The following is an 11,598-nucleotide window of genomic DNA, read 5'->3' as shown; positions in this document are numbered from 1 at the left end:
ATTTAAAAGTTTCATGTGTTATAAAATGATTGGCTAAGAGAATTTTTTAAGTAATAGAGTATAGTTTAAGTACCACTTTAGGTATTAAATATAGATTAAGTACCACTTGTGACTAAAAAAAATGTAGGTACTAACTTGAAAAAAAAATTAGATACCACTTTAAATAATAGAAAAAAAAGTTTACATACTAACTTAAAAAATTAATATAATTTAGATCAGCAAGCACTATCTCAATTAAAATATTATTAAAATTCCTTTTTATTAGCAAATATTAATAAGATTGTGTTTTTATCCTTTGATGTTTTAATAAAATATTATTAAACTTGGGATTTAAGTGCCCCTTCATGCAACATCTTTTTCTTTTCATTTTATTTTTTAAATTGTTTATTAAAGTGGTTATTCATTTTTCCAATTTTATATCAATTATAGAAGGATTGAAATTGATAAGAAATAAAAAAAATTATATCAATTTATATTTTTAATTTATAGAATAAAACATAAAAATACTCTAAAATTGTTTCAAGTTAGTTTAATAAATTAAATTTTTAATAAAATGATTCTTGAATTAAATTGTAAGATGATACTACAAAAAAAATTTCATTTATTTTTATTTTTGTAAAACTCATTTTTTTTCAATTCTATATTAGAAGGATTATAATTAATATGAAAAAAAAATTGTAATATCAAACAAGAAATTAATCAATTCATTATATATTTTTAGTTCATAGAATATAAAAATTAAAAAAGGCATAATGATTTTTTTGGCCCTCCAACTTTATAAAAAAAAGTTATTTTAGTCTTCCATCTAATTTTTCGCCTCTTTTAACCATTGAACTTATATTTTTTGTTAAATCACCCTAAAATGGATGAAAAAGTTTAACATTTATTTGCTTCCTTAATGTGGCATACACGTAGATTGCCACATAGATGACATATCAACATTTAAATAATTTTTTAAAATTTAAAATATAAAAAGTATTTTTTTATAAATTTTTAATAATTTCAATGGTTTTTAATTTAAAATAGTTTATATATATATTTTTGAATTTTTAAATTTAAAAAAATAAATACCGACTTGTTATTCACGTGACAATCCACATGTATTCAACATCATTAAAGTTAAAAAAAAGTTAAATTTTCATTTATTTTGAAGCGATTTGACAAAAAAATACAAGTTTAAAAATTAAAAAAAAAGATGAAAAATTAAATGAAAAACAAAAATAATTTTTTTTATAAAGTTGGACTGTCAAATAAATCTTATAAGGATATTTCATAAAATCAATAAAAAAAACTTAATTATAGTGAGATTTAAAGCTGCGATACAATAAATTTTAAACCTTTAATTTAAACATTTTAAAAAAATTCATTTGATTTTTATATAAACATTTAATAAATATATTTATTATATAATTTTTTTAACTCACAGTTCTATAATCGAATTTTGAGAGTGTATTTGCCTTTTCAAATTTTCATATCAATTTTTATAATTATATTTATTACATAATTTTATTTTTTATCTTGAATGTAATATTTATCTTGTAATTTATATATATAAAAAATAAACAAAATTAATTTTTTTAAGTTTAATGTTGCAGATTTAATTCAAAAACCATTGGTGAAAACTCAACCTATTAGACCAGCATGAAGCAACCTTCGACTCTCTTTTTATTTTTCTATCCTATAAATGAATGAAATGATGGTTGTTATTGATTATTACAGTTTTCCATTTATTTCCTATCAATATTAACCTTTCCATTGCTACTCTTTTTTTTTTTTGGGTAAATAAATAAAATCAGAAAAATAAGCTAAATAACATTATTTAAGCCAAGTAGATCCTGCATCCATTCCACACGAGACCACACCCTGCAGGTAGAGTATTGAAACTATGGAGTTCTTGCCGGCTATCTCGTGAAAGTTTCGCCATGAAATTAATCCGCCCTATAAACAAGTTACAACTTGACAATCCAATCGGCATGAGGTTGCACTATCAATGAGGCAGACCTTATCATGAGCAAAGTAAAAGTTTATGTTAAGGGTGCATTTCTACGGCATAGAATAACTAGATGAAAATGTAATTATTAGAATGGTCATTACATCTTATTATAATTATTCAAGGTAAAGGAAATACAAGCATCCACTTTTATTCTTTTCGGTTGCATTGGTAGCTTAGCAATGATATGAAATCCAATTATTTGAAGAACTCCATGATCCAGTAGTTACAAGCAAAACACTCATATCTGATGCCACTGAATCCGGCTTTAGTAGCTAACGCTTCAAATTCCCATTTGGTTCGTTCCTTTCCTCCAGGATTTTGCGCCATCATCAGCACATCAAGCTGTGTGATGCTTCTCAAATAGGCATTAGCTTCCGGTACAACCGGAACCACTGCCTCCACCACTATTACTTTTCCGTCTTTTGGAATGGCATTATAACAATTCTTCAATAGCTTCAAGCAATGATCGTCGCTCCAATCATGGAGAATCCACTATATGATTTATTTTTCAAGTTAATTTGTTTTGCATAAAAGAGGCCTAAATATAAAATATGATAATAAAGGAAAATGTTGTAAATGTTGAGGTTTTAACTCTAAATTTATTCATTGTCGAGGGGTTGATTCTTTTAAGAAAAATCTTTAAAGTACCATTCATCAAGCAGTAAGGTTTAGGGGAGAGATGTCAGCATAGCATGTAACAATAATTAATATGAAAGTCACTTGCATGCAAAGAAACTAGAACCATCAACCTAAGTCATATAGGCCACATATTTGCAAGTATGGTTCCACTTGAGTTACAATGTTGGTTCGAATCCCCCAGTGTGCAGGTGACTTCCATAATTATATCACACACTATACTAACACCTCTTTAGTGAGTTTTGCAGATCATATCTTTACCAACCAAAGCACTTTCCCTCTATAAATCGTACACAACTTTTGGTGGAGGAGGGAGACAAAACCCCGACCACAAAGACAATACCTTATCATTGTTGAGTGTTCAACCGATTGTTTAATAAATTACACTTTAAAAACTTCTCTCAAAATAATCAATCCTTAAATTATGATTATATGAAATCAATTCTACAGTAATCATCCCTAAGAACAACTTTTGATAAAGCAACAAAAAAAAACAATATAACAAAAGTCAAACATCCGATAACTAAAGAGAGCCTAATAATTAACTATTACTGGTGAGAGATGATTGAATATTGTAACTCAGAACTGCAGCTAATGAACGCAAATGATATTATCTTACCTTCATAAAAATTGCATCTCCTTTAGGAACACTTTCAAACATATCTCCCCCTACATGTTGGACACCTGTCATTACATAGTATTTGTTGATTATCGTTATGTAATCAGGCATAAACATGCCATTTGGCAATCAAAGAACTCCAAAAACCCTTTCAGCCATTGTCTATCGTAAAACTGCCTATGGCAAAGTAATATAAAGAAAAGATAGTGTTACCATGGTAGGCAGGAGCATGTTTTATAACATGAGGTAAGTCAAAATTAATTCCTTTAATAGAGGGATATTTGGAAGTGATAAGGTTGAGTGTGATTCCAAGACCACCGCCAACATCAACCAAACTGCTAAGCTGCTGGAAACCCTTGTAGCTGTGGAGGATCTCCTTAAGAACGAGACCGGTGTGATTGATCATTGCAGTATTGAAAATTTGATTGAACCTTGGGTCCTTGCCTGGATATTCAAATGCGTTTGTTCCATGTACCCTGTCAAACGGAACTCCTCCTCCTATAATTGCATCCTTCAGTTGCGACCTATCATGCAGGAAATTGTTGATAATAAGATATAGAAACGGAGTTAATAGTTGGGCGAAGTGGGCAATTCCTCGTTTTGAAAATAAGCATATAGAATCCCCTACGTCTTTCTATTTAATTTTCGTTATGTAATGAAGAGATGGATTATTTATTAGTGAGATTAATTAAATAGAACTAGTCTATTATAATAAAAATAGAATTAGTGACTGTAAAAGTACAATGGAAGCCCGTGTATTAAGAGTCAGATTACACTTTGTTTTTTTCACAAAAAAATGGATACATTCATCCCTGTACGTTAGAGAAAAAAGTGCAAATTTGCCATTCTATTAAAAATTCACCGATGACGTGGAAAGTAATATCTAAGGTGGAATTAATTTTTTATCCCAAAAGACATAAAAACCAGCATTATATATTATGAGAAAATCAAAGATAAAAGTATCATTGAGACCTTTGTACTAGAAGTTGGATTGATATTTTTGTTAAAATTTTTTAATTTGAATAAAGAATAATAATATGAGGATAGAATTACTTTATAATTTATATCTCATGTAAAATTATTAACTTATTTATTAAAAAAAACTAACATCATATATGTATATATTTTTTTAAGTTTGTAAGTATAAATAGAATATAATCATATTACAATCACAAATATATTTCCGATCTACTATAAAGCAGAGTAAAATAAATACAAAGATGTCAAACGAGTCATATGTCACCGGATCAACAGAAGCACAAAATCGATATCTAATAGACAAAACTTTCATTGGTGTCGTTCCGAATATTTTACGCCTAATTCTTTTATGAAGTTCTGTCAAATCTATGTTCTGTTTAAAAACCAGTAGCACTGTAATCTCTGATAAAAAAACAACACCGTTCTCGATGTGACGAACCTTACCATCATAGTAAATAACAGCACTAATACATTCACTCATATTCAATTTCTATCCTTCTTAGACTCTTTAATTTTTTTGGCTGCAACTTATGTAACCTGAGAAAAAAATTTGGCCAAATAGGAACTACTGTCGTTCTTTCAGATGCTTTTAAATGGATGGATGCCGACCCACCAAAAGAATGAGGAAAGAGGTTTGAAATTTTGGTGGAATGTGGGCCCTTTTCCTAACCAAATATATAATAAAGTAGTAACTTTAGTTAATGCTAAAACTACTAAGAAAAATTATCCCCAATAATGTTTAGGCAACTTCATTCAACTTTATTTCAATTTGCATTGCAATATTAAATTTTAAAACTGTTAATCATTTTAAAACAGATCTAAAATTTGTGGACTATAACTTTTAAGAATTTATATATCAAAAGTGAAGATGGGTTAAGAACAATCAAGTCTAAGAAGTAAAAATAAGTAACTAAAGAGAGAGTGAGAGGGAAGAAGAAACACACCAACTATCAATGAAGACCTTGTCTTGAATCAATGCCATCAAAGGGCCTAAGGAAACCCCATCTTCATTCCGCACAAAGAATTTGGAGACGGGCGTCAAACTGTACAGCCTACGAGGATTACCCTTTTCCTCATCCGCCATGGAGCAGCCCACGATTCCATGGCTGGCTAACACTATGAGGATTCGGTCCAGCATGGAGGCTGCCTCTGAGTTGTTGGTAGCCAACTGTGCCGCGATCTCCTTGGCGGAGAGCTCAGCATCTGGCCCGCATTTCGCCATGATTCCGAAGATGTCCAGCTGAACCGCCGCATGCATTGACATGGGCAGCACTGAAGAGGTGACGATTTGGAGGGCATATGAGAAGCTTTCCTCGTTGTTAATTTGGGTTGCCATTGGAGAACAATCCCTATACCTTTCACTCAATGAAAAATTTGGAAATGTTGGGAGTCGAGTTTATCGAATTGGCAAAAATATCTCTTTTTATAGCAATTTCTCTAAATAATTACTGTAGTCGGAGGGACACATTCAAACACCACGAGAAACATGATATAGACTCTGCCTCGTTAGATGCATCGTATCTACATTATTTATTTGGGCACCTATCTTTTTTTCTAGCATTACCTATTGACTAACCATTTCACTTTCTATAAAAAAAGGATTCCTTTTACTTTTTCATGATGAAGTTCTCCATAAAAGTTTTGAAATTTCATAATTTCATAAGCTAAAGCATAGGAGTTTGATAAATGTTTTATCGGAGTATAATAAAATATTTAAAAAAAGACACATAATAATTTTTAAAATTACTTGAGGAATACAAAAATATATATTATTAATGTAGCAAATACTAACCCTAACTCTCAAATTTTTAAAAAAGAAGAAGAAAAATATACACTTAAGGCGCTTAAGCTCATGTTTTTTATTTTATTGTAATAGCAATAGTTCCAACTAACAAAGATGAAGGCAGAACAATTTGGGGGCGAATGAAATTTTAATTTTTTATAGTCTATATTTTTATAATTTTTAAAAGATTAAATCGAATTTTTATAATTTTGAAGGGGGCAAAGTACAATTTTACCCTACTTTCTCATTGTTTTTCTTTTTTAACATATACCCTTTATTTCAGTAGCCATTATACTTGGAATAACAAATTGAATCCTTCCCTCTTAATAAAAGATTCGTCTAATTATTATTAAATCAAATTGTTTCAAATATAGGGTTGATTTAGGTATAATGTTAAATTTAGTTTTTGTTTATACTTTTTATTAATTTAGTCTATAATTTTTTAGTTAAATTTAGTTATTAACATTTTAAGAAAGAATTAAATTGCTTTTTCTAATGAAATTTTAATTAAAAAGTTAATTTTTAACCATGCTGGCTGGCAACTTTCGTGACAGATCATGTACATTTCATATTGATATAACATTATTTGTCTTATATGTTATATTAATATATAATTTAAAAATTGTAAAAAAATTATTCAAAAACATAAAAATGCAAAAAAATAAAAATAAAAAATTAGCATAAAATACATATGAATTGTCATATTAATTGTCATGTTTAAAAATTTGATATTTTACTCAGTATTTTTATTAAAAAAATAACAATTTGACTCTTTTTAAAGTATTAATAGTCAAATTTAACTCTTTTTAAAAAAATTAAAAATCAAATTTAAATAAAAATAAATAAAAGCTAAATTAATAAAATGTAAATGTTGAAGAAAAATTTATGGTTATATCATTTATTTATTAATTTTAATTATGTTACTTCTTTTTAAAGATAATTTTATTCTTTAACACTTCAATCGCACCCGTACCCACCACTTGCAAAAATCAGTTAATGTACATTTATTTAAGGATTATTATATTATTATTAAATATAGTTTTCTTAAAATAAAAAAAAAGATTATTAGATATAGGGTTTGTATTATGGCATTAGATTAGCCCTTCAACAATTAAAAGATTATTAAAAATATTACAATTAAATTATAGTTTATATTATTATATTTTTAAAATTAAAATAAAATTTAAAACCTAGCACAACGGCCTATGGGGAAACTCTTAAATTTCATTGAACAAAACATTCTAAATATGAAAGATAACATAAATATTACAAAGATGGCTAAAAACTTCTAAACCAGCTATAACCAGGGTCCATATAAGCAAATCAACTTGGACCCAAAATGATAAAACCTAATTTCCTAGAATAATACTAAATTTGGAAAAGAAAAAAAAAACATAATTAACTTATGGTGCAGAATTTGCAGAAACTGAGATTCTGCACTGAACAACAAAATACAGAAAATTATGAAGATCCAAGTAGTGAAATTACACGAGAAAAAAAAGTAGGATCTGCAATGACTGCATCTACATGCTTTCCCTTGATTCTCCACAGTACTTACTAAGCTGGTGACCAACTTACTAGTTTTGTTTCTCTCTAACATCATCGCCAGTAGATGTAGGGTGGCGCTTGATCTTTCGTAATGCTCTTTCCGTGTTGAAGACCTCAACCTACATTGATTCATAATGAAACTCAAGGCATGCAATAAACAATAGAAGCTTTAATGGATAGTATTATTTGCCTAACTAGCAACTTGACAGCATACAGAACCCTGGAAATTTACATAAAAAATGGTAATAATATGTGATACCCCGTTTCTGAAGTTGTTCCTAAGCAATACCATAAAATGTCATATAGCTGCATGTTAACAGCTAAATTTTAGGGAAGTGAAAGAGCCTCATTCTAGATTGAATTTCGCTAGAAGTTTTAGGATACGAGACTGCCTTGTCCAGCTTTTGAATTAATTAGGTTACAACAGGTTTTTACTTTTCTGTTTAGTAGTCCGAGACAGGCAGCATATAAGTCATGTACATAGTTCTCTACTTCCAGTGGTTATCTTAAGTGGTTTAATTTCATAGATCATTGCTACATGTTAACTAAATCCCTTCAAGTTTTGCACTTTCATGCAATACCTTCGGATTTTACAAGCACTTTTAGTATGAAATCTTTATAAGAGGACAAGACAAAAAAAGTGTAGTATCTAAGAAGTCATGCAAGTTTCAGAAAACTATTTTTGAAGAAAACAATCGTACTGCATCTTTTATTTGCTTTGTTATACTGGCAGCCTTTGACGTAGCAAGTTGCAAGCATTGCATGATAACTCTTCGAGGGACACCTTCTCCACCGCTTTTTTGAATTGCACAAATATCACCATTTGCATTAACTGTTGTAGTCATTCTTCCACCCATAACAGCTTCCTCGTTGTGAGTCGGATCTATTACCTGAATTTCATCACATTGAAGAAAACCACAACTTTAGCTGTGAAGCAGAAGTGCTAATAGAACATGTTAGAAGTATCCTGACGAAGAAAATTTACTCACTAGGATGCTCTCATTACTGAAAAATCCAAAGGATATTGCAATTGGAAGATGATGCACCGTCAAAGGAAGAGGCTCCCTTATCTGTCAAATGAGTTTTTAATGTGAGAGAAGAGGAAGAAGATGATAAGATAGAAGTGAAACAATTAAAGTGCCATTCAAGTTCTTAGTTCTTACTAGTTGTAAAGGAAAGATTAATGGGAAAAAATAAGATGAGTATTGCATTAGTTATACTCTTTCCCTCTATTGCACTTCCTTTTAAAGCTCCTTACTTTAAAGATACGTGAAAGCAAATTAGATGGAAAATGTTAAAAGACAATCTCTCTTCTTTCTGTTCCTCTAATTATTTAACAAACTAAACAAAAGAAACTTTAACTTTCTCTCAGACCAGTCAAAGTGCAGTGCACCCATATCCAGACATGGAATGGGGATATTAACCTCCAAATACATACCATGTCATACACATACCCATATCCAACAGTCACAGTTGAGTCAGAGTAACATATTCAAATACAGGTTTCAAAACTCACTAGATACTTCCCAGTTCTCATCTTCACAGTAATGTTATTTTAAAAAACAATGAATTTATATGAAAACAAAAACACAAATATTAAAAGTCGAAATGGTTAAGAATTGAACCTCAGGTGGATGTACTATTACTTCCTGACCATCTTCTCCTCCTAATGAGCACTCAGGCCTCCGGAATGTCAGTAGAGCAGCCAAAGCAGCAATATTAGCAGCATCAACAAGGTTTCTGTTTCCACAAAATATATTAATTGGAACTGAATATGAACATCTAATATTAGCAGACAAACAAATTATGACATGATACCAAGTTTAGGCCTTAGGGTAATAAAACCATAAAAGATTGCAATAGTACCCTCCATTATCCAGAATGTGGAGATCAATCCGAATAGCCCATACAAACTTGCCAGCTAGAATACATAGTGATTCAGTATCCACAGCCCTGCTTTCCCTGTAAGATCACTATAGACCTTCAATTACCTTTATTTCGATAAGAACAACACAGTGACAAACCTAAAACTAAGTTCCACCATATTCCCAAAAAGTTTAGTAGACTGCTTCATTCGCAAAACAGCATTCATAAAAGAAAAAACATGCTTGTTAGGTAAGATCTAATTCTATAGAAAGAAGATATTAGTGAAGAATCAGCACACAATATAAGCCCAATACATTCAAAGAAAAGGAGTAGATTGGGAGAAAAAGCTGAAAAAGTTAAGCTTCAATCAAATCTTTTAAAATATAACAATAGTACCTTAGACCACGATCAACAATACGTCCCAACTCCACAGCCAATTCTCCTGGACGGCCTGGCTCGAATGAAGGATCAGCCATTGGAGAAAATTCTGTGAAGATTGAAAGAATCCCTTCCTTAGGCCGGTCTCTATAAGGCTGAACCAATTGAGCAGTAACCATTCCCATAACACGAGTCTGGCCTAGCTGCACCTCTGATGACCCATCCTCTCTGTAAATCACCATGATAATTAACACTGAATTTTACCAACAAGATCCACCAAAAAACATCCTCACACTAAATGATATCACTCGATAATGCAAAACAGAAGTATGCATCTAATTGCTTCAACTAGAAGAATAGCATCAATCAAGAAGTATTCTTTCAATAACTAAAACAAAAATCACATAAGAAAATATCACCAATATATGTACAAACATTTTCTCGAACCAAGATTCCAATAAACATACTTTTCCTACATGCATGCTTGCATGCAATTAAGGTTAGTTAACCAACATCAATTAAGTTTAGAATTTGTTGTCATGGCCTTATCTTCAAGCTGAGCAGCTCCACCTATTACAAGTCGGTTTAGCTTAACATGGTATTAGAGGCTCGTTTACTCAGTTTCTGAATTAAGCATAAACAAGAGAGAAGTGTTAAGTTGCAATATTCCATGTTAATTACGTTTTGAGCTTGTTGTGATCTTATATTAGCCCACATGTTGATTGCATAACAAATAGTACATGATAAATATATCCTTGCAACTGCCAAGAACCCAAGTTTCAAGATAAGCAATTATAAGACAACAGCGTGAAACAGAGTAATTATAAAGCTGAAACGAAGGAAAACTCGTTACTGTAAATATACAAATGCGTAAAAGTTGGTTCTGTAATGGATACATTGATGAATGATGCTAGAACTTGCCTGCCAAACTTGATTGAAATCTTACGGAATTCAAAGGGCTTTCGACCATCGATTCGAATTTCAGAAAGCAACGCAGTTTTGATGAAATTCTTGTCGTTCACTGTCAATCGCCAAGAATTCGCCAATCTACCCTCCATTGCCTTTCAGTTTCTCTGAAACAATTTCGCAGAGATATTGGTGCTTTCACTAATGCATTTCATCAAACAGTTTCGACCTTCTACTTTAACCAAACTATGCAATTAAAAAAAAAAGGGTGAAACTTACAGCTTTTACCAAATCTTGTTTTCTTTTAAGTTACTACTTTTGAAAGGTTGAATTTTGGATATAAAAGCAATAGCATTTAGAACAGAAAGCCTACAGTGAAAAAGAAGAAGAAGCAAATGGCTAGAACCCTAGGGTTTTTGTTTTGATTTCTTTCCCTTCCCTTCCCTTCCCTTCCCTACTTTTTTCTTTTTTTTCTTATTATTTTTGCACGCGGTATTTCCTAGCTAATTTACCAAAAAAAGCCAATTTTTTATAAAATTACCGAAATAAGCCGGTTTTTTAATTATTTATCGGAATGGGCCATTTTTCCCGAAATAGCGTCCACGTCAGCGCGATCTCAGGGGACGTGATAGGAGGTCGCGTCCACGTCAGCGCGACCTGTTGACGTGGACGCGCGCGTGAATAGTGCCCAACGGTCAAAAAATTGACCGTTGCCCCCAAACGGTCAAATTTTTTTTACTATATAAACCCCCCACCCCTTTTATTTTCACAAACAATTTCCTTCAAAAATTCTCTCAATTCCTTTCAAAAATTCTCTCAATTCCCTTCAAAATTTCTCTCAATTTCCTTCCAAAATTCTCTCAAACTCTCAAATTCCTTCAAAATCCTCTC

General features: G+C 30.9%; 2 protein-coding genes across 2 annotated transcripts; both read right to left on the bottom strand.

Moving 5' to 3' along the window:
* Positions 1 to 2,051: 2,051 nt before the first annotated feature.
* On the bottom strand, positions 2,052 to 5,792 carry LOC107891421 (caffeic acid 3-O-methyltransferase 1). Its single transcript, XM_016816226.2, has 4 exons — positions 5,171 to 5,792; positions 3,462 to 3,772; positions 3,249 to 3,313; positions 2,052 to 2,485 (listed from the first exon to the last, which is right to left on the bottom strand). Exons 1-4 carry the CDS (start codon positions 5,560 to 5,562, stop codon positions 2,189 to 2,191), a joined length of 1,065 nt encoding a protein of 354 aa, XP_016671715.2. The 5' UTR covers positions 5,563 to 5,792; the 3' UTR covers positions 2,052 to 2,188.
* A 1,423-nt stretch (positions 5,793 to 7,215) lies between these two features.
* Positions 7,216 to 11,191, bottom strand: LOC107891422 (exosome complex component RRP45B). The gene is made up of 8 exons (XM_016816227.2): positions 10,987 to 11,191; positions 10,723 to 10,874; positions 9,820 to 10,029; positions 9,424 to 9,519; positions 9,183 to 9,297; positions 8,547 to 8,627; positions 8,259 to 8,447; positions 7,216 to 7,676 (listed from the first exon to the last, which is right to left on the bottom strand). The coding sequence occupies exons 2-8, from the start codon at positions 10,857 to 10,859 to the stop codon at positions 7,587 to 7,589; spliced, it is 918 nt and encodes a 305-aa protein (XP_016671716.1). The 5' UTR covers positions 10,860 to 10,874; positions 10,987 to 11,191; the 3' UTR covers positions 7,216 to 7,586.
* Between the last annotated feature and the right edge of the window lie 407 nt (positions 11,192 to 11,598).

This window comes from Gossypium hirsutum, chromosome D09 (assembly GCF_007990345.1).
Source record: "Gossypium hirsutum isolate 1008001.06 chromosome D09, Gossypium_hirsutum_v2.1, whole genome shotgun sequence".
Lineage (NCBI taxonomy): Eukaryota > Viridiplantae > Streptophyta > Magnoliopsida > Malvales > Malvaceae > Gossypium > Gossypium hirsutum.
This window is presented reverse-complemented; position numbering and strand designations above follow the sequence as displayed.

Bases quoted from the DNA above. Each gene is read 5' to 3' on its own strand.
- LOC107891421 (XM_016816226.2), bottom strand. From the start codon at position 5,562: ATGGCAACCCAAATTAACAACGAGGAAAGCTTCTCATATGCCCTCCAA. The intron at 3,773-5,170 runs GTGTGTTTCTTC...CCTGCATGATAG, and splicing joins AAGGTCTTCATTGATAGTTG to GTCGCAACTGAAGGATGCAA. The intron at 2,486-3,248 runs GTAAGATAATAT...TAAATCATATAG, and splicing joins GAGATGCAATTTTTATGAAG to TGGATTCTCCATGATTGGAG.
- LOC107891422 (XM_016816227.2), bottom strand. From the start codon at position 10,859: ATGGAGGGTAGATTGGCGAATTCTTGGCGATTGACAGTGAACGACAAG. The intron at 9,520-9,819 runs GTACTATTGTTA...GTGATCTTACAG, and splicing joins ATTGTTGATCGTGGTCTAAG to GGAAAGCAGGGCTGTGGATA. The intron at 9,298-9,423 runs GTACTATTGCAA...TTGTGGAAACAG, and splicing joins CACATTCTGGATAATGGAGG to AAACCTTGTTGATGCTGCTA.